The following is a 23258-nucleotide window of genomic DNA, read 5'->3' as shown; positions in this document are numbered from 1 at the left end:
TTAAATGTGTCAGTTTTTTTTTAAAATCAAGTTTTAGGCAAATGGAAGAGGATGACATGGGCAACATTATACTTGTACCAGAAGAATCTTCAAAGATCAGTTTCTCCATGCAGTTTAATTTTTATTGACAGTTCCAGTCCAGCTGTTTGGCTGCCACCATTTCTGTGGTCTGGATTTCTTGCTAGTAGCTGAGACTGTTTTAAAGAGGTATTGATCCTGGCTAATGATGATTTCTAGAGCTGAATGGATTTGGTCAAGACTGAACTGGACATACCAATCAATGTTGCTGTCATTTGCATTCTGATATGCAACCTCAACCAAATAGATTCTTAAGAAAGCCAGATGTGTCCAGTTTCCACCTCTTTATCTATGGAATGAAGGAGCTACTGTATGTGGCACTTAATAGTTACCAGGTCTTTGAACCTTGCAGTTACCCCAGCCCTGCTTCCTGCCGAAAACCAGCCCCATCTACCCTACGGGGCCTGTCTGATAGACCCCACCGTCTACTTCACTGGGTACACTGAAGCCCTGGTGCCACCCAACCCCCCCAGTTGGCTCTCAGACTATCTAATGGGATGTGTGCGGCTGCTTTTCTGGGGAGGGGGGGTATCATTAGAAAGTGTCTCACCCTGAACCCCAGCTCCAATCTTTGCCTCTTCTAGCAGCAGCGGCCTGGCAGTTTGTTCCTGTCTGTCACCAGCCCCGTGCTATAAAGTCAGTGTTATCTGCAGTGTTAAGTGCAGGCCACAGACGGAGGGTCAGCTTAAAGTGAGGCAGCAGAGACACCCTGTCCCGCCTGGCCCCGCCGCACACAGGAAGCAGGGCTGCGCTGGGTCCCTCTTGTCTGGCTCCGGAGGCCTGCGTCGGCCCGCAAAGCAGGCGCTAATGCAAGGAGACACTCGGCCAAATTACTCTCTGATTTCCCTTCAGGACTCAGACGATCCCACTGGCCCTTGAGAATCAGACCGGGGATTTGTTCGGAGTGATTTGTTTTGTCTTGTCCCTCCACCATCCCTGTTGAGTCCTCTCACTCAAGTTCTAGTTCTCTGCTCCCAGCGTCGTTGAGGCCACTAAATTGGGGATTTGAGAAAAGAGGCGTTCGAGGAGCACGAGCCCTTAGAGGATTGAAGCTGAACTTAAAGTCACGCAAACATGATGGAAAAGAAAGCAACAAGTCACCATTTCATTGTCTTTCTATGCAGGCGTTCTCACTAAAGTAACCCCTCCGAAGATGAGTGGCAGCCTTTTGTAAAATGCAAGGTTTCTACTACGTCTTAGTCATGGTTTGTGATGCCTGTAATCTATTCGTCTGCTACAGGGACTAATTTGAGTGAGTGACCGAGCCTCTCAGCCTCAGTGCGTCATGGTTGCAAACCTGTAGCTTAATTCCCTTCCAGCAGGGGTTTAATTGAGTGACTAATACTCACGCAGTTAAAGCCCTTTGAAGACAAACTGCCATGTCTGACTGTCTCACAAGCCCGTTCAGAAATTAAACAATGATGCATCATGCTGCTTCTCTACTGAGACTTGGAAGATAAATTAAAAGATAGATCCATAAATACTTTTTTCTGTCGAACAGAGAGAGCTCCGACCCAAGCTTAGCTTTGGTTTGCAAGGCCGCACAAACCATATGTTAGTTAGGATTGTTGAGGAATTAACTGAACTGTTTGTGTTGCGCTGGTTGCATCACGTGACAGGTTGTTTCACTGTGGAAGCAGCTTCTTTATCGGAGAGAAAATTCATAGTCATGCAGTGGCAAAGAACAGAAAAGTGCTGATCCTTTCAATAAATATTTCAGAATAAAATATTGATTTGTTTTGTCACATATGAATATTTAATCTTTTTCAGCTGAGCTGCAGTAGAACAATAATGAAACTAATCAGTTTCCGTTTACCATCATTAAAATGATGAAAATTCATGTTAAACTGTCAAACGTAGAATCAAGAATGAGTCGATGAGCTTCATGCAGATGGTTAGTTCCAGTGTTTTAACCACGTTTTCTGTTAGGGGTGCTATAAACATCCTTAACACTGTGTTATCACCTTCACTCTTCATCACTTTCCCTAATGTTAGGATAATTGTTTAGAAACATGATTTTGAATGGATGACATGTTTCAGAATAAGAACTAAATAACTTCTCTCTGCTCCATCTGTGATTGGCTGTTAACAGCACATTTTGTGCAGCGCTCCTCTCCCACAATCCAAGTGAGTTTATTTTGATTCCTGTTTTTGTAGTTTTATAACAGCTAGTTCACAACAGATCTGACAAAAGTAATGTTTGTTTGCAAAGCCAATAAAACATGAAATGTTTCTTTATTTCTTTGTGGTCATGTCTATGTTTTGTCACCGTTATCAAATGTGTGAGGGGATGGTTTTCTCTTGGCAGATGACCAGAAACAAATATTTGAAGGAAGATCTTAAAATTATTACTATTACACAAACAGCAGCAGCAGCAGTCATAGTCAACAGTCAAGGGCAGGTACCTGATCATGTACCCGCACTTGACTATTTCTATTTTACTTCTACTCCACAACAAGTCAGGACAATATTTCTCCACTACATTCACTGCACAACTTTAATTACTAGTTACTCCGTGGATCAAGATTTTTAATGAAAAATGAAAACTTTATAAAATACAACTCACTGTTACAGATTAAAGCAGCCTTCATGTCTCAATTAATCATAAAGACATCAGTGTGTGGTTGTTTCCCCTCCAAACCTCTCACACAGTTTCTTTTAAATAATAGTTCAAATTATCCAGTGTTTCACCGAGAAATCATAGATTGGAGAAAAAAATTAAGCAGATCTGTGCATCAGAACTTTGTTAATCTTCTGTTAATCATCTCCCGACCCCTCAGATTTAACTTGTGACCTAAAGGGGCCTGACCCTTAGGTTGGGAACCAGTGAAGTTGCCAACCTAACCTCAAGCAGGTGACCACACATTGATGATGCATTCAGTTTATGTGATGTATTCAAATCTGTCAGTCACGGCGGCCATTTTTATACAAAATCCAGAAATTTCACTTTTGATACTTGAAGTACATTTACTAGTACTTTGTAGTACTTTTGCTAAATGTACAACTTTTATATGCAATGGAACATTTTACAATGGAGCATGGAGCACAACATTTACTCAGGTAAAGGATCTGAGTACTTCCACCACAGTACAGCAGTGGGGACTAAGAGACCACAAAGCCAATGTTTACACTAGTTTGGTGTTTAAAAAAAAAAAAAAAAAAAGAGTTATGGCTGTTTTTAAATGTTGGTGTATTGAAAAATCCATCTTAAAACATGGGGGAAATAGTTCCTCTGTGTCTGATTGTGTTTGTTGGCCAGTGACTTAAATCATGACTGTAACTGAGAGAAATAATAATAGTCACGTAAGACTTCAAGCCTCCTCTTTATATAAATGCTTATTTGATGGTTTATTTGCAGATGTTTTCTAATCATCAGCACCACAACATTTCTTCTCTAATTTCTCCTCATAATTTCACCAGTTCTGCGTCGCAGAGTGGGATCCTGCCTCCTGTCTGACGGGTTATTTTTAGGGCGCACTTCACTAAATATAACCCGCCTCCATCATTTGTCATCCCGGCACAACAAGTAACATTATCCCATTTTTTTCCCCTTGCCCACCGGCTGAGTTGGATGCGAGGTGTCGGATTTTAGGCTATAAAAGGAGGGAGGCGCACAAAGGGCTTGACACTCATCATCCAGACTGGAGCCTGCAGAGGTAGGAGATATCTGTAGCCAGGAGACTTTCCCCACACAGGACAGTTAGTTTCAGTGACCCAGCTCAAAATGACTTCATCACTTTTCACTCAGTGCTTTTCTTGAGGGGAATATTGTGTTGCTCTTTTACTGTTTACTTTAAATCAGCGTGTTTTTACCTCAGGTGGCTTCTTCAGCGTCAAAATGACTGTTTGGTGCAACTCCTGCAAATGCCATGTAAGGGCCCCGTGCGCCCCTCATCATCATCACCACCACCACCATCATCATCATCATCATCATCTGCCTGAGGATGACCGTCGCTCACTCTGCAGAAGGATCAGGTCAGTGAAACTCCTCTCCCTCTCTACCCCGCGACCTCTAGTGGCTGAAGCATCACGGGTTGAGAAAATGAAGACCCCGACTCTGCTGCGTGCAGTGCAGGCACCACAGGGAGCACTTGATCCAGTTTTCTCCCGCCTGCAGCCCAGTCTGTGATACATGCTAATCCAACCACAGCGGTGCTGCTGAAGGAAATATCCAGCTGCTCCAGACTGGCCTCAGTCAGGCTGACCTGCTGCAGAAACAGCCTGCAAAGACATCACCAGTGATAAAAAAAAAAAAATCACTTTGACTGATATAGGATGATACTACTGAGAATTTATAGTGCGTTCGTAAATTATGAATGAAGTGGAATAATATTAATAGTAGCCTATATCTATAGATAGACTTTAAATCTTGGTCTAATAATTGTAGAGCATCCCACACATTATCTCATTTTTCTGGATCTTTATTGTTAACATAAAACGCTGGGATTCAATGTGATTCTCCTTTTGTGGCACTTTCTCTGTCCTTGTGACGTGGGGCACCCCGCTCTGAGGACACCCACTTTATAAGGCAATGAAGGGAGCAGCAGAAGCCCAGCCTCCCCCCTTTGTGTGTGACGCCCACGCTGAAGCCCTGGCAGCTATAAAAACCCCAGGCTCTCTGTGGATGGGCCCAGACAGATACTGATCACACAGACAAAGTCTACTGAGAGCCCTTTATTTCTGCTGCAGACACAGCAGCAGCTTCTCATATCAGCAGTTTCCATAGGAACCCTTGATATTTAAAGCCTCCTTCACCTCTTGAGGAAGAGGCTGAATAGTGAAAAAGAGGCTGGATCAGTTCAGACCAATTTCTCCTTTTGACTTTTTTTTGTTTTTCCCTTTTGGAGGAGAAATGACTTAGTGCAGATTTTTTGAAATGAAATCGAGGCAGTGCTGACAACTCTGGCTCCCCAGATTTAGTTCCCTCGGTTTTCTTCCACCCTCTGACCTAAGCAACCATGGTCTCTCACAGATCCACCAAAGGAGCATCCAAAGCCCGACGGGACCACATCAACTATGAGATCAGGAATATGCGGGCCCTGTTGCCTATCACCCAGGAGGATCAGGAGCGCCTCTCCTACCTGCACTCCATGGCAGCCATCTGCACCTACATCAGGAAGTCTGTTCTCTTCCAGGGTGAGTCTGCAAACTTCTTTTAATACCTTTCAACCTTTACAATCTACATTCAGCATGCATCACTGTCACACAAAATGGGACTAAGTGCTGCAGTAGTGTAGGGAATATATCAAAGATAACGACCTGCAGAGGTGCTGACAGTGTAACCAAGGCTGAACTCACTCTGTCCATTTTAAGGACTCCCAGCTGGGGAAAGATCACATTGCTCTCTGCCGTACGAGGCCTTTCTTCAAGCCCTGCACGGATTCATCCTGGTCACTACCACCCATGGGAGGCTGGTCTACGTGTCGGAAAATGTAGCTGAATATCTTGGTCTGTCCATGGTGAGTCCGTTGATTTAATACAAGGAGATGCTGTTCACTGGGACATCTTTGAGTTGGGCTTTAATCTGTTGTCTCTGACGGTAAAACCTGTGACTTTAACAGATAGATGTGCTTCAGGGAGACAGTCTCTATGACATGGTGGAACGCTCCGACGCTGATACTGTTAAATCAAACCTGGACATCGAAAACGACTCATCATCAGGTAACATTAAAGACATTATTAGCATTTTAAACTCTGATTTGAACTGTGTATAGTTACCACAAATGTAACCATGGAGATTAGTAGCCTCATGTTGCTGGTAGGCTTTTGTGCAATTTTTCTGTTTTGTGCCATAAATCAGTTCAATTTCTCCAAATTCTGACTTAGTGACACACAATGTAAAATGTAATGAAGCAGGAGAACTGTGGCTACAAAAAAAGCACTTTTGATATTTAGCTCTTTTTAAATACCGTCTTCTGTTTCTTCAGAGAGGAGCTTTATATGTTGTATGCAAACCTCCAAGGCCTTCAAGCTGCAGCACGGCAGCGGCTGCTCCATGCTGGTCACAGGGAGCTTCCAGTCCTTCCCTCAGCCCTGTCCGTCCTCCTCTGCAGCCTCGCCGGCCACCGAGCCTCTGTTCGTGGCCCTCTGCACCCCGACAGTGAACCGCCTGAGGAGCGCTGACTCACACGTGTGTCACAGCTTCAGCAGCGTCCACAGACTCGACATGAGCTTCAGTCAACTGTCAGACAGGTACATCTATAGTTCCCACTTCTAGACAGATATAATCAAAGTGTGCTCATACGGGTTACTGACAAACGTTTGTGTGTCTTTCTTTTTCAGTGTTGTGTACTTTTTGGGGTATTCAGCAGATGAAATGACCGGGCGATCATGGTACAGTCTCGTCCACCCTGAGGACCTTTCATCAGTTGCAGATTCTCACAGAAGTTTAAGTAAGTGTTCAATCCACTGCAGGAGAACTTGGACTGTCTTACACTCAATACTTGGCCATGATAAATAAGTTCAATTTTCAAAAACAAAACTCTTTCTGTTTGCTTTAAAAACAACTTGAAGTGATTGATGGCTACAGAAATTACATTTAATCATATATACTGGAGCTACAGTTGTGGTACAGTGATTTTTCTCTAATGAATCAAGCAGCCTGCGAGTCTTTAGAGTTCATTTTCCACCTCGTTTAGGGATGGAGCTCTGTTTTTGTTTAGTTTTTTTGTCTGGATGTCATTGTTTGTGAGCACACATAATGAAAACCATGAATGTGTTTTCCAGTGCAGACAGATGAGGGCTTCCAGGTAGAGATGGTGCTGAGACTCCAGTGCAAGGATCTGACATGGACCTGGATCTACATTCGAGCTAACAAGGACTCAGAGTGTCAGAGCATCAGCTGCACTAACTACATGATCAGGTATGACAAACATCGCTTCTCCCGCTGACGATTGGGTGGTTTTCAGCTTAAAAACACTGACTTCTAACACGTTGTTCTGCTCTTGCAGTGAAACAGAGGCCAGATTTCTGCAGAAGAAAACCAGCAGCGATGCCCTCAGGACATCATCTCTGGCAAATTCCTGCCATTTAGCAGCTCAACAGGCACCCCGCTGTCAGACTTACAACAACCCTAAATGCTTTAAAAGGCAGAGGACATCTGACAGCCAAAGTGACGAGCCTGGTGCCAGGGTGAGGAGGGAGTCGGAGCAAGATGTGTACTATGTGGCGTGCACCTCCTCCCGAGGCGATAGCTCACCTGTTCCTCTGGGTGACAGCACTGCTCTCTTCACCCCTCCCTACAGCCCAGCCTCCTCCAGCTCTCCTCTGCAGCAGGAGGAGCTCAGCCATGACCTCCTGAGAGATGTGCATGGATACACAGATCAGCTCTTGTCCTCCCCTGAGGGCTCTCCCTCTTATTATTCCTACCATGAGGCAGGGCTCACCTGTCACCAGTCACCCTCTGACTCCCTCCACACAGCTGCTGAACAAACCTTTGACCAGGGAGCCTTTGGGGTGCTCACAGTCCACTCTCCACTCTCCTCCTCATCTCCAACCTATGATTTCCAAGCTTGTACATCTGATGCTCGATTAGTCCCGGACTGCATGTCTGCGTCCGACATGTGTGAGAGCCCAGTGGACTGTGCCCTGCATCAAGACGACTTCAGTCATCCAGAGGAGCCAGAAGAGGGCAGCCTCGTACAAGTGCATCATGTGCCCCACCATGTGTTGCCTATACATTCCAGTCTCCTTACCCCCAACCAGTCTCCAACGCCAGCGGAGCCTAACCAGTACAACGAGAGGGAGCAGGCAGAGATCAGTATTCTGGCACAGCAGATCTCCTCTCTGGCCAGCAGCTTTGACATGTTTCACACCCTGAACCCGCTTCAACCTGCAGCTACTGACGCCCTGCCTTCATCCTGTGGCTGGCCCCATCACCCTCCTACCCCCCTTGATGATGGTGTGTTCGACAGCATCCTCAAAGACCTGGACATGGTCGCCAGAAAAAGCAGCACGTCCGGCCCCGCTGCTGTGTCATACAGCTACCAGCAGGGTTTAGTGTGCAGCAGGAGTGGCCCCCATCATTTGGAGCAGGAGCCCCTCGGTCTCTCCACACCGGAGAACCCACTGCCTGCAGAGCAGTTCGCTGCCATGGATCCCCTCAGTTTGCAGTTGGGACACCATGACCAAAACACTGGGTTGCATCAACTCAACCACTATATGCAGAGTAGCCTTCAGCAAGGTAATTTCTACCAAACAGTGTAACTACTGCATTCTTAATATCCTGCTTTGATTATGAGGTTACAGATATTGATCTTATATTTCACTTAATACTATTTTCTGTCTCTTTTCAGATGAACTTGCTAAAGAAAAGCTGTACTGAAATAAGTCTGTGACTTACTGTACCACCACTTGTATGACATATTGTCAGGGCAGTCTTCCTTCACTGGATTCAAAGAAGAATGTGAGCAGAGACATTTAAAGGACATCTTTGCAAAGACACTGTTTCCCCCCAGATGACGTATTTCTGAATGTAGAAAAGAATGTTAAATAGATTCTGTACTCTTCAAGACTACAGCTCTGTCTTCATTCCTCTCGACTGCTGTCAGCTGTGTCGAATGTTTTGCTGACATCTTATATTTTATGAAAATGGTACTTTTAAAACTGTCAACACTTACACACTGAAAAGGAGGTATATTTTTCTTCTAATACTGAGTGACCACAGTTTACTATTGAGCACTTTATCATGTCATTGCCACAAGAATTTTATAAATGAGAAGCTGTGCTGTTGAAAGGAATATTACCCAGATGTCAGAGCTACCTGGATGGGCTATAACACATAAATGAGTCCTTATGGCAAAGAGCCATTTTTAAATACCTTTTTTCTAGGTGCCTTAAAATATTTAGACAAGACACTTATCAATTTGCTAAAAAAAAATAATGTTTCCATCCCTTATTCTTGAAGTGTCTCATTTTATCTCAGTGTGCTATTAATGCTTTCCAGCTGTTATGTCAGCGAGCAGAGATAATGACGATTGTGAATTCAACAACTACCTCAGTGGTACATGTGAATACATTCCAAGTCTGAAGTCTATGAATTAATTGTATTTATTTGGTATTGAACACACTGACTTAACTTTACTCACTTAACAGTGTGAAACTTTTGTTCATTCCCTCCAGATAAATCTTTTTCCACGGTACTGGAACTGTAAATGACTGAATGTTCAGTGTTATTGTGTTATTCCTGCAATTTGCTTCAAATGTTTCAAATTTAAATAAATCTAATGAAAAACACATTGGGGTCTTGTGATATATTAATTAGGGTATTTTCTTCCACAAAATGCAGATGTGCAGTACAATATATATCTTTAAATTTTACAGTAAATTTTACAATACAATACACCTAACTTCAGTGCCAGGCTGGTAGGTAAGTCTGCCTGAGTGAAATTAAGTAATGGGGGTAATTTGGATCAGTGCCCCAAGCAACATTTTCTTTAAAAAACTTAAATAAAGCTTGAATTAACTCAAGTTTTTGGCCACTGTGGGGCAGTACCTCAAGCTGATAAGAGTGGACCAAAACACTGGACTCAAAGACACTGAAACTGATAATTCTTCATGCGTTCATCACTACAAATGTCACCTTCTACACTCAATAACTTGAGTCACTGTTCATATGAAACCATTGATTGGTGCGGCTTTGAAATACACCTTTTTGTAGGAACAGTTATTCATCACTAATGGGTCCACTGTGTATTTTTTATGTGCACTTTCTCCGTATCTGATCAGGTTGCGGCTGGATAAACAGCCCCAGCACAACGTCTGCTGGCCTCCTCCGTGCTCCATTGATTTTTACATATGGTCGGGCCAATGAGAGCATATAAACTGTACACAGAGGAATCAATTATGTGTTTGGACAGATGTGCGGAGTCAATGCATAAATGAATAGTTAGACAAATAAGAGAATTGACTGGACGCTGAGGTGACTGATGGATCACCGTGGTTAAACAGAGCTGTATCTCCAGAGAAGCGCTCGGTCTGTGGGCATGAATGTGGAACAAAAAGCTCACAGGGGGCACTACGGTCGAGCTGCTGGTGCAGTGTGTGCAATGCAGAGCCCCCATGTTTTTCTCATGCAAGTTGAAACAGCCACTAGATGGAGTGATGGCTCCAACAGCTTCCCACGAACACAGATATCTGCATGCCATTAGTGTGATATTACTTAAACAAGCTTGAAATAAAGCGGAGGAGGAGTGTGTGTGTGTATGTATGTGTGTGTGTGTGTGTGCCAATAAGAGCACAAAAGGACATCATTCAGTCTGTTCATGAGCAAACAGTCCAGATGCCTAGTGTTATCCATGGAGACCTAATTAAGAGTGATGTCTGTTGAAGGGTATGATGGCAAATAAAGTTCCTAACAAGTCCCCACATCTGCTCCGCTCCAGTCTTCCTGCATCATTCAGCATTACCTGGAACAATAATGATTTCCCCGAGGCACACTGACACCAAGTCTGTGGCATCGATGCACCTGTCCACACCAAGGAGACAGCATGAATCCACCTTTTCACTTTCCTGGCATACACAATGAATACTCCCCAGATTATACCACGCAGCAGTAAACAGAGTCTGACGCCTCCTGTTGCATGATTATAATTATCATATCAGACGTCTCAGTGTGTTTAAATGTTGGTGATTTCAAGTATTGTAACATTATTACTATTAGCGGTAGATGTTGTAGATTAGTGGCGTGATCAGCGTGTGATAATGAAAATGATGTTAAATACTGAAAACAAACACTCTGTAGATTTCAAGATAAAGGTAAAAAAGAAAAAAGATAGATAGACAAAGGAAGGAGGAGCTTGAGGGTTCTGTGCAGTGTCTTAACTACACTCCTCTGCTCAGAGATCTCAGATGTTGCACCTGGAATATGCTGAAGCCGCTCTCCCAGTATGAGCGTAATACCACTGGGACCACTGTGGATTTTCTGACAACCCTCTCCACCCTATGTACCTGCTGCTTCCTGTGTATGGGTGCTTTCTCTCTGCAGGTACTAGAGGTGGGTGTGGCAAAAGGGTCATCAGTAAGTTGACTCATCAGCAAACCTGGCACACCTGGGTCCTGCGTGCCAGCGCTCTTAAAACTGCGCTGGAGCTCAGTTCCTCCCTCTCCTCCCCTCCCTGAGGCATCCGTTTGGTTTGTGATGTTTCCGTTGCTGCACCATGCAACGTTGCACTCATACACTGCTTCATTCATGCACCCACTGACATTACTGATCTTACAGACTGCACATTTTATGTTGAAATAAAAGATTTCTTAATTGGCTTGTTTGTGTGCGTCTCCCTCTTTTGTCATGGCCGTGCAGCCCGGTTTGTGATAACTTCACCTTCCACATCTGTCCTGGTTGTTCCCTCAGCCACTGGTACTTCTCAATCTTCTTCTGCTCCTTCTTACTGACGTTACTCTACACTGCAACTGCCACATCTATCACAACTGCCCTCTCTTCTGCTCCTTGTCAACAAACATGATGTGTAGTTGGTTCTCTCACAGGATCTCAGCCCTGGTGTTCTGCGCTACTGTTGCTGGTGCGTCCGATCAGGACTTAGAGGAGTGGTGAAGTACCGTAGGAGTCTGTTGGTGGAAGTGAAATATATATATATGAGGCTGTGCAATGATTCATATCTGGTATCTGAGAATGGTGTCGGGGCTGAAAATGGCATCATACAGTGGAAGTGACAAAAGAGAAACAAAGGCAAAACTGTCATCTGCCCTACTTCAGTTGCTCCTAAAGTGCTTTCTCAGTCGGATGGCTGGAGGGTGAATGCTGAGGGAAAAGCGCGTCACTGCAGTTAACCAGGGCAGCTCAGATTCTTTCAAAGCTGTGCCTCCCACAAACAGCTAGGTTTTCATATCCTGCCTCACTGGTGGCTTCTCACAAATGATTACCTCATTTACTTGCAAAGAAAAACTCTCCAAATTGAAAGTCTCTCTGATTTCAAACAACAGGGCCTCAGGTGGCACCGCCGTGTCTTCGTTTATTTACTGGCTTCATGCTTTTATTGTCACTGCAACCGGGCTTGAGGGCTCTATTGAGAGCTTATCTTGTGGTATACGTTTATTTTGAGATAGATGAAGATGTGGAAAGCCATCCAGCTCAGAATGTGATTTGTCTATTTTGCTCCGGGATTGTTTGGCTGATGGAAGCAGTGACACAGGCGATAGCCGCCAAGGTCGCAGGAAGGCATCGCAGGCTGTCATGAGGGAGACCTGAGCTGTTATTGCATGTTAACCTGAACCTGCTTTTTCATCCTCCGCCCTCCATGAGCAGATCCACCTCCATGTGTAATTCATTTTTTCCTTGTCTTGATGTATGAAACAGCCAGACACTGCTTTGGCTGCATCACATTTCCATGTCTATATCGTTGTTGTCCCATTTTTCAAAAGGAGGCATATCACCTGACTGGTGTTGGTTCAGTCAGCGCGCACTGACGCTGTAATTGGGTTAAACAAAAAGACCTAAAATAGACTGCAGCCTGTTTCTTCAGGACCCCCTCCTGTTGCCATGCCTGAAACCGCAGCTCTGTCTCAACACCAGATCCCAGTCATGCAGTATCAACATACCCTGTTGATATTCACGAGGAAAAGGCCAGCCAACCAGGGAGAAGAATACAAACAGCAGCCTAACGGCGGAGCCTACTTGCATATGAATGTTTGATTTATCTTCTACTGCAGGGATGAGTTTTCTGCTTTAGGCGAAGCACCTGTCCACAGAAGAGACATAAGCAGCTAGCTGTGATAAACATGTTATCTTTTCTAGATTGAAATCCTTTTGTATTTAAAGAAAAAAAATTCTCACAGAAGGCTTTCCAGTAGGGACTTCAGAAAATGTGCCTGGATGTAATACTGTGCTTTACAGGAATCCCAACCAGATTTTCATGGGTTTATGCACAAGTTATTTTTTTCTGCAGAGGCAACACTACTAGTTTTAGGGAGGAAAATCTCTCAATATATTGTGTATTTACACTCCATAAGCCAGCATTCAGAAAAGCAACGCTCTGTGTTGGAATTCCAGTACACAGCAGGATCAGTGGATCTCTGTAAGACAGTTTGATTTTTCAAGCACTGCTGTTGCTTGTGCAGTAATCTGGGTGTTTAAAGTAATTGATGAAAATAGCAGTGACTGTTAGTGATTACCCGCATGTGGCTTTAGAGGAAGGCACCCTGTATACTGTGCATGTACGCAGGGCATGTATCATAAACATGTTTATCGCTCCACTCCTGCAGGTTCCCAGGGGTAAACACAAATAAACATGAAGGGCTGTGTCTTTATGAAGGACTCAGAAAAGGGCTGAAAATGATGTGAAAAGCAATTAATTAACTAGCATGTAATTAGGACTTCAGAATAAGTAAATGAATTCATCAATAAATGGAATCAAGTGAAAAAGAATAAACAAGAATAAGAATAAAATAATTGATGCATAGCTAAGTCAGGAATTAGTATTGATACCTAATTAAATGGTGGAATTTGTAAATAAATTTGATAACCCAGTCTTTAATGGATGAAATACAATAAGCTAGTTAGCAGGACATGCTAACAATTGCTGCTTTCAGTCAAGCAGATAAACACGCTGCACACAATATTTTTGCTCTTGTAGTTTGGTTTAGGAAACTCTCCAACCTCAACCCCCTCAGCGCTCAGACACGACCAAAGCTTGACAGGAGGGTGATGAGTGTTTGCGGGAGGGCTTCCGTGAACGGATCATTGGTTCTCCATTTTCCTTTCCAGTATTTACATGGCATTTTGTGGTTTTGTTATGGTGAAAATGTTGCTAATACGCTATAGGATGTAACAAGAGTGCCCAGCTGTTCACCTATGTGTGCATGTTACAATCAATCACATGCTGAGGTTTTCTGTGATATCAAATGTTACGTCGCTGCCAAATGAGCAATAATAACTTTTTGAGCATCAGTTTCGCCCACTTTATTATGCAGTGGGTCACATTTCTTCACCGTGTGACATTGCATAACAGTTCTGTTAGTCATTGGTTTGTGTTTTATTGGTATTGTATGAGTCACTGTTACTGCACTTAATCTGACTTGACTGGCAGGAGTGTAAAATTACAGTGCCCTTTTTCATTTCCCTCTTTCTTCTGTGCGATGGTGTGTGTGGGCGAGTGGATGGTTCTTTAAAATTCATCACAAATCATCAGGCCCTTCTCAACGCTCAGTTAGCTTGGGTTTAGCCCTCATTAATAATTCTGATGGTGCAACTCATTCAAAGGGCACGAGGCCTCGGCTCATGCATAACACAGAAAATATTCAAGTCGAATCTTTCGCTCCATTCTTCTTATTTTAAAAGGAATTTTAAAGCACAATTGTTCAAACGCTCATTACCAAAGATTCCTCTCAAACTTTTCTTTTCACTCTCTGGGATTTGTTTGATCTACACATTCAGATTTTCCATGTGGCTGTATAATCATTGTCTTTCACGTCCATCAACAGCAGAGTTTGGTTATTGCTCAAGTCACGATCAAGTAAAGAAGATTTCAGCTGCATTTCTGAATAACACATTCTCCGCAGGATACTTGGAAGTTCTCAGGATTAACATATGTGTTTTATAGATATTAACATATCTGAATAACATCACACTGTGCTCACAGTCAACACAGCAGGAGAAGAGTCTTTCTCCTAAAGAGGAAGCTTCCATCCTCTCTGAGGTACTTCAAACCAACCATGAGGAAAACTGCAAGACAAAACTCTTGTGGTTTCACAACCCCAAAATGAAATATACTGAGCCTGGCAGGGGTCAGTGTGTGGGTGATCTGAAATGCCAGTCGAAGGATGAAGAAATAAAATGACTGACGTGGAGAAGATAAGCAGCGAGCTTCCCTGTGCACTTCAATGACAAATTCTTTTTTTTTTTTTTATCACTTGACCTTTGCATATAAACAGTGGAACGTGTAAAACTGCTCTCCGCCAATACTGAGCAGCACGCCATGCATACATTTGTTATCTTTAGGGATTATAACTTTTTGTTTGTTTGTGTTAAAAATGCATCGTGGGTAGCAGTGGATGACAGACTCTAAGAGCCTTTGTAAATGTAAGTGTTCCAGATGAAAAAAGGATCATTGTACAACAAGATTTATTCATGATGAGGTATTTCATCTTCATATTGCAGTCACAAGTGTTACCGCGTTCAAGCACAAAGACTATTGAAGAATATTACCATGGAAACGGTACAGTGCTTGGATCACTATAGGTAATGGTAAACAGACTGAACCTCAGCATCCTGGATGATATTGTCAAATGCCAGATTATTCATGGTTTTATAAACAGGGTGTTTCATTATATGAACGACCTAATAAATCATATGAAAAATACAGACGTACATGTGGGCCTGTTCATTATATTCTACACAATACAATGCAGACTATGATATGGCAGACTACCTAACCAAGAGTAAAAGAAGCAGAAAATCATCCCTACTTGTTCTCACTTCTGTACAATCAAGGTCATCACTTGACTTTTCATTAGCAATTGGAATTGGTGTGAATTACAGAGAACAATCTTAATGAAATGCACTGTCACAGTAAAATATCCTTGAGGGTGGGATATTTCCTCTGAATTGTGAACCCTGTCTTGTTTTTTGTTTTTCTGCTCCTTCAGTCCATCTTCTATCCTACATCATAACTCAGTCATGTAACATGTAAAGCCCATTTTAAAAGACAAGACCAAGCAGGAGTTTATCCATTTCCCTGATCACTGTTTAGCTCATCCAGCCCTCACTAATGATTAAAATTGAAGACAGTGCCACCTGGGTGACAGTTTGGCATTACCTTCTCATTAATCTATTCATTTTACACTCAGATTAATGTGTTGACCGTGGTCCTGGTGGCCTCTGGTCTGCAAGGACCTCAGTCACATGCTCAGGTCATGGACACCTCCTCCGACAGACCATACTGCTAGACCAACTGCACAGGGATCTCAGCGACATGGAGGAAAAATAGAATGACTGATAATCCAGCTCGGGCTGACTGCCAAATGGCATATAAAGATGTAATTATAAAGTAAAATGAACATGGATTTGCTAATGTACACATATTTTATTGTGCATTCCCAGAGCACATGCAGCCACACATAGAGTATTGGCACACACAAATGGTTTCGTGCTTCGACAAACAAAGATCAATAATGATTTTACACAGCTAATCAAACATGATCTCTTTGGATTTTGGACAGGAAAGCAGTTGATTCAAACTGAATAAACCCTGTTCAGCGTTAATGCAGTTCCTTTGCCCTTTCAGCAAGCCCAGTTTTATTGAATAGATCTGAGCTCCTAATGGGTGCTTTGAGATAGTCGTAGAGGCAGAGCCAGACAAAACAGAGCAATTTCCCAACATTTTCTTTCCACCGCAATTGCTTCCCGAGTTCTCTGTGAACCCCTGTATGTGTATTGTTGCCACATGACTCTCTCCTGTGTTCCCTTTCTATTCCGAAGTTTATGAGTCAGGCTGCACGGGTTCAGGTGTCTAATGGGGGTTCTGATGGTGGACGCTGAGACATTGACACAAGCATGATTTATAGTACAGTAGTCACTAGAGGTGAGCTCTACTTGTGCCATCCGGGGAGATGCCTTCCACCACATCTCATTTGCATTGACTTGATTTCCGCGCTGACAATGACTCACACCACTAATGAGGCACCCACAGGACAGGAGAGCGCTAAGCTCACAGTTGCACTATTGTTTTATCCTTCACTGCAAACATGTGCACAGCTCCTCACCAGAGTCTGCATGGAAGCTGTGTTTGATCTGGCAGGATACGTGATAGTTATTAGAAATGTTTCTTGTTACAGAGGGTCATATGGTTGTGTGAACAGTCTGCACAGAAAGAAAAGCTATTCTGGAAAAGCAGCCATAACGGATGAGTAAAACACTACTAAACAACACATTTTGACTGTGACATTACTGTGACATATAATTGTCCTAATTGAAATGTCCCATTTCATCGCATGAACACTACAAGACACTGTATCACATCCTGTTTCATGATGTTTGTTTTTATCAAAGGCACAACAACTGTCCACCTGACAATTTAACACAATTTAAACCTTTCATTCAATTAGCATTAGAACTCAGATTCCTGGTGGTCATAGAATTTGTAGTAAAACAATAGGTACTGGGTACATTTACATTAGATCTATTGATTTGGACCTTTTTGTCCAAAGCCTTGGGGCAGAGCAATCAATATGCAGAACACACACACACACACACACACACACACACACACACACACACATTTTCACATTGTCCAGGTGCAGAGTCCAAAATTGTAATTGTGATTTGTGCACTTCAAGACTGTAGAATACTTAAAATTTATTTTTCATTTCACCATTAAAAGTCATCATTAAAAGTACAACATTACAATATCGGTGTAACCTTCTCACATACAGCAGCATGCATGGAATAAATGAAAATAACTGACGTGGATATTTCTCACCAACATTTTGTGCCCAGGGGCCTCTGCATCCTTAATCTAGGCCTGTGTGTATGATGTGCATTTGTTTTTCATTTGATCTGTGTACTTGATTTGTATGTGTGTATGATGTGTATTTGTATTCTGTTCACTGAATCAGTGATTCTCAGGTTGCACAACAAACTTTTTTTCACAACACTGCATTGTCTGAGCTAAATTCAGACAGACTGAGAGATGAAGACATTATATGTGTTATTATTCCTGCACCAGTAGTGGAGAAACCTCCATGCTGGCAACTTTTTTAACTGTATAGGAGTCAGTGAAGCCTGCAACTTTTTCTTTTTTTCAGAAATAAATGTAAATATTTCCCAACAGTAAGACATAAAAACTGGTGCACCAGCTGTCTTCATGTGAATATTATACTGTCTGTAAAATTATGCTTGGAAACATGAGCACTCTATTTCTATGAAGTCATACCATGATACTGTGAATTTCAGTCTATAAAACATAAATACAATGATATTTTAATAAAAATCCTTCATATACTTTTAAAAATCTTGTTTCCAGTTGTGTTTCATAAACATTTGTCTACTCTCCCAAGCTGTATGAACAGTGTTCGACAGAGAAGCAGCTTGAGATTTTTCCCTGTCATTCTTTCTTCTGCCTAATAAAGCCTGCTCTAATAATAAACCAGCTCGCTGCTGTCGAAAAAAAACAACCTTTGTGAAGTCAGAATGACTGTGTAAATTGAAATTTACGAGTCTAATAACAATGCACGGTGTCATTTGAATAATTTCCTCCTCATATCCTCTTTAGCTGTGATCCTCAGGTCATTCTTCACAGGGGTAATAATTGTTCTGCGGGTTTCTTTCTCTTTAACAAACTCACCAAAGACAAGAATACAATTAAAACTTTTCTGCGGAAGTGAAACATTGACCAAGTCTAATATGTATTTGGTCATAAAGTAATTAATCAGGAACTGTTTAGAAGTATTTAGTAACTTTGAATATGCATGCTAAAGAAACACATGTTCATGGCCTACAGTAATATAAAATTACTCAAGGCTTCCATACAGTGTTTTTTCATATGCTTACTGTGGCAATGAGTAATATGTCTGTATTGATAGAGGATGAACTGATGAAATGTTTGTATAAGAGGCTGCTGGAAGTAATAGTAGTAATAGCATCTGTGGTTTTCTGGCCTGAAACTTTACTCTCACTCCTCTCATGAGTGTCTTTTCCAGATGTGGCAGATGTGTCTTTCATTGAAACAGCTCTGAAAGCTGACTGTATACTACCTGTCCAGCCACCACAACAGCCTTTCTTTTTGTCATTGCTCATTGGGTTACTCACACACAGTAACCCAATAAAAAGGCTGACTCTACAGCCGAATGTAAAAACACACATTTATGTCTATATCTATTCGCTTGTTTCACAGCATCAGTGCTCGCTTTTCTGCTATACCTGCAGAATACATTTTTATATTCAATGCACAGAAAGAAATCCTGAAGCATCTCGACACAATACATCCATGTAAAATATGACCTATTTAGAGATGAAAAATGTATGCAAATCCCCTCCAACACCTCACTGACCCTCCAAATGCTCCTGTCTATCAATCAAAACATTTCATTGGATAAAATCTTTTGGTGAGGTGCAGCCCTCCCAAACATGTCTCTGCTGTGACGTCTTGATAGACAGCATGTTCTCTCTGTCTCTTACTCTCACTCTAATCACAGACTTTCACTTCCACCCTTCTGTGTGAGTGAGGTGTTTGCCCTCCCCGGTGTCTGTCTGCCCTGTGCTCAGTGTCTGTTGTACTGTGTGTAAAGTCCTGTGTGTGTGAAATGGTGGCTGCGGAGCTGCACCTGTACATTTAAACTGCATTCGAAAACATGTAACACATTGCAATAACACACTGAAGATGAGCACTTTACAAACTGAATTTTAAAAAATCCACATAATTGAAGCAAGAACATGCCTCAGCTGTGAGAAAACAATCTGTTGATTTTGAGAATTTAACACTTCAACATTTTGGGAGGGCAGTGCACTGTGTATTGTACATGACATCCTAAGTCATGAGATCCTAATTTAGACATGACATACTGTGTCTAAACTGGGCTGTGTTCTCCTGTGGTGTGTGGCCTTTCAGTCACAGTGCCTTTACTGGAGGAGAGCAGGTTGTGACTGACAGGTTTAGTGGGTGGTAAGGATGTGTGTGTGTTCCCCTGTGCAAGATGTGCAGCAGTCTTCACTGCTCTGTGACGTTTCCTCTCCTATCGATCATAGGCAGTTAGACCATGTCTATCTATGTGAAAGGTCAGAGGCTCTCTTTATATCACCAATCTCACAGTGGACAGACACCAGTGGCTGCTTACATACTGTAGTCTACATAAAAACCTGTGGGGAGGCATCTAATGGTCTGGATGTTGAGCTACAGCACTTTATAGTCCACCTTAGGGACTGAATGGAAGGACTTTGAATCCCCACACATATCCCCACCGACAGTGACTTATTAAATGAGACTGACTCTACTGAGAAAGGAAAGACAGAGCTCATTTTATTCTTCCCCTGTGCTAAAGTTGATGAAATTAGTCTGTCCCTTTCACTTGGCAGCAAAAATCAAGTATTAATTACAGTTAATCAAACTTTGCAGATTACAAAGGAATGTAGAGAGGGTCAAAAATTGGACGAGTGCACTCAAAGTTGCTCACTGGCTTCAGTCAAGGCATCCTGGTGCATTTAAAGTGCTGAGCAGCCTTTTGCTGAGTTTGAAATTTTGGAGTATTAGCAAGTTATTAACTTCCCTTAATGGGAAAATCCTGCTCTTGGAATGCAAACGAAGTGAGAGTGCAGTTAGGTGACAATGAGAGCATCGCTCAGCCACTCATGGGATAATAATGATGTATTCATTCATGCACAGGGTGAAACGGCTTCTGTGTCCTTAAGTGCTGGTCTAACACAGACATGTCAAAAGTCCATCCAGAGTTTTCTTTAAGGTGTAGTCATGAAATTGAATGCCATGGGTCATAAAGAGTTGTTATCTATTGGAAGCCCACCAGAGGATGCTCTTTGTGGCTGTAATGTGGGGTTTGCTTGATGGGGATGGCTGTTTAATGATCATTGCTGGCTCATCAGGGTTGGGTTGGGTTGGGTTGGGTCATCTTTATTCATGTCTATATTGACTTTACAGGGATGATTTTGTAATTGTGAAAACATGCAGAGTCAGGTTCATAAACCACTTTCCTTTACACAAAACATGGCAACTTAACCATGATGGAACTATTAAGTATTTAGAAAAATCCTGTTACCTTTTTATATTCAATACAACAATGAAGAAACATTCATACCAGGAGGAATTTTATTTCTCCACATGCTACATGGCAGAACTGGGACCTTTAATAAAGGCTCATTCTGCGGCACTTTCCATGTCATTATTATTGTAAATTTGTGTTTTTTAATCCCTGCTAGTGGTATTACATTTTCATTAAGGGCCATGATTAGGTCAAAATTTTGATTTGGTCTTTGACCATAACTTCAAAACTAATGACATTTCCATCAGCAGGAGCTTTATTTTGTTGTTGGTGCTAAAAAGAAAATTGGTGCAATAGCAAAAGATGGTGAGCACAGTCAACCTGCTTAAAGGTTGTGTAAACAAGATTTAAACAATAATATAGCAGCAAACAACTATTTTCGATGTAAAGATGTAGTGGAGTAATAGTGTTCTGAGAGTAGAACAAAGTCACAACCCCTCTGTGTGTGTTGTAATCTGAGTTTCTCTGTTCTTTGTTTTGGTATCCGGTCTGGGGGTGTGTGGATGTTATTGCATGTAAGTGTGCATGTTAGTGCATGTGAGTACCTCTCATCTCCCTACATTTATAGGGAGGGCCAGCCCACATTCCAGATGGCACATACAGAATGCAGTGTTCAGGTGAACACTGAAGAACCACATTTTTTGTCTCAATAGGCCTCACTAAACAAAGACAAAGAGAGAGGTAAGACCAGAGCACAGCCGGACTGGCCATGGGGACTACTGGATCAAATCCCGGTTGGCTGGTGGAACCGGCCTCCATAAGGTTTTTACTGGCTCCATCAGTGTCATTTGTGTGACCGGTCCCAGCGGATACGTCCAAGGCTGGATTTCTTTCCGAGTGCAACCGTGGAGCCAATACTGGTCTGGCTTTACTGAGATGAAGAGTCCTGTGAACTGCAAAACGGCTCCAGTTTGACTCAGAGTTGGCTTTTCTTTTCCTTGATGTGTAAGTAACTTGAAATACATAATGTTACATGTACTACTACTACTACTACTACTACTTCTACTACAACTAATCCTATCTTTTAAGTAAGATTAAGTAAGATCTCCTAAAATAAACTATGATAATAAAGTAAATTTAGTCAGGCTTGGTATCTACTACATTTGTGCCAGAAAGAGATGCGATGTGTAAACATGTGTACAAATAAATGTAACGATTGATGGATTGCAGTACACTATCCAAAACTGTGGCCTTGTTAAATTGAAACCAATCAGAGGATCCATGACACTTAACTAAATCAATTAAGCAATTAAAACGGCAGCTGCAATCACACCATATTTGGCTGCACAGCAGAGTAGAGCAGAGACGGTAATTAACTGGAGTAAAACACATTGTTCAGACCTGATGATGTGTCAATAAGTGTCTCTTTTACATTCTGTGTCACATGTTTGGGAAATGAGGTGTGTGACAAGAACAAAGAGTGTGAGGCACAGAACAAACACAACAGACACACAGATACACAAGACACACAATACAGATGGGAAGGGGTTGGGGTTGGGGGGGGTGGCATCAATTAGCAAACACGTTCCACTCTGCGTGTCGCCGTGTTTTTGTAGCGTGTGCTGGAGTGCTCGCCATGCATCAGTTGACCCATTACAGAACCTCTTAGAAATGTCATCAGAAGCAGTGACCTTTGAAACAACAACCAGCTTGCTAAAATACAACACTATAAAGGCTTTTATCAGATATACTCTATGCATGTTTTTCACCCTTTTCCTGCACCAGTAGAGAAAATCCTCCCTCCACAGGTTTTGGCTTCGACAATCAAACAGCCGTGTTTTCTCTCGGATTAAGTAAAAGACAAGAATCTTCACTGAGTCTAATGCCAAGAGGCCGTTAACAATTCCAGCAGCCATTAATTTGCTCTGCATAAGTTGACGGTTTCTGTGTCTTTACCCTCAGTTGAACCTCACCCTGCATAGCACTGAAATGTCTGTTCACACTCTGCTTTGGCACTGGGACTATTTCTCTCATAATATCTTAGTAATAGGACCCATTCAAACTGATCAAGAATAGCACTGGTTGGTAAGTGATCAAGACTCTACTTCAGGGGCATGCTGGGACAAACTGTATCAGCGAGTGGCAGACCTCCTGCGCCTTTGTAATGTAATAAAATTTCCCCGTATTTAAAGTTAAAGAAAACATTTTTTACACTGTACACCATTCTGGTATGTTCCAGTTCTACATCAAAGTTTTCTCAGGCTTATACTGAGTGAAATATTAAAAACCCAAGACAGACACCAGTATGAATTCCATAACATCAAATGGAAAAACTTCTTTTTTATCATTTCATTCACAATTTTATGTTTTTTAGCCTTAAATTATGTAATATCTTTGAAAAAAATCAAGTGAGCAGTAGAATTTAAAATAACATCATTAGAGCATGGGGATTCATTCTGGACCTTAAGGACATGCGTCTGTGGTAAATATTCTAAACACAAGGTCCACTTAGCTGCCAG

The 23258-nt window shown here is 42.2% G+C and overlaps 1 protein-coding gene across 1 annotated transcript; it reads left to right on the top strand.

Annotated features, from left to right (window-relative positions):
- Positions 1 to 142: 142 nt before the first annotated feature.
- On the top strand, positions 143 to 9303 carry npas4l (neuronal PAS domain protein 4 like). The gene is made up of 10 exons (XM_071481088.1): positions 143 to 3734; positions 3897 to 4053; positions 5051 to 5214; positions 5392 to 5537; positions 5640 to 5739; positions 6006 to 6270; positions 6361 to 6470; positions 6805 to 6940; positions 7029 to 8260; positions 8373 to 9303. Exons 2-10 carry the CDS (start codon positions 3917 to 3919, stop codon positions 8399 to 8401), a joined length of 2319 nt encoding a protein of 772 aa, XP_071337189.1. The 5' UTR covers positions 143 to 3734; positions 3897 to 3916; the 3' UTR covers positions 8402 to 9303.
- Positions 9304 to 23258: the final 13955 nt, after the last annotated feature.

Source organism: Trachinotus anak, unplaced genomic scaffold (assembly GCF_046630095.1).
Source record: "Trachinotus anak isolate AG129_WGS33_773 ecotype Australia unplaced genomic scaffold, CSIRO_AGI_Tana_v1 ptg000007l, whole genome shotgun sequence".
NCBI classification, from domain to species: Eukaryota; Metazoa; Chordata; class Actinopteri; order Carangiformes; family Carangidae; genus Trachinotus; species Trachinotus anak.
This window is presented reverse-complemented; position numbering and strand designations above follow the sequence as displayed.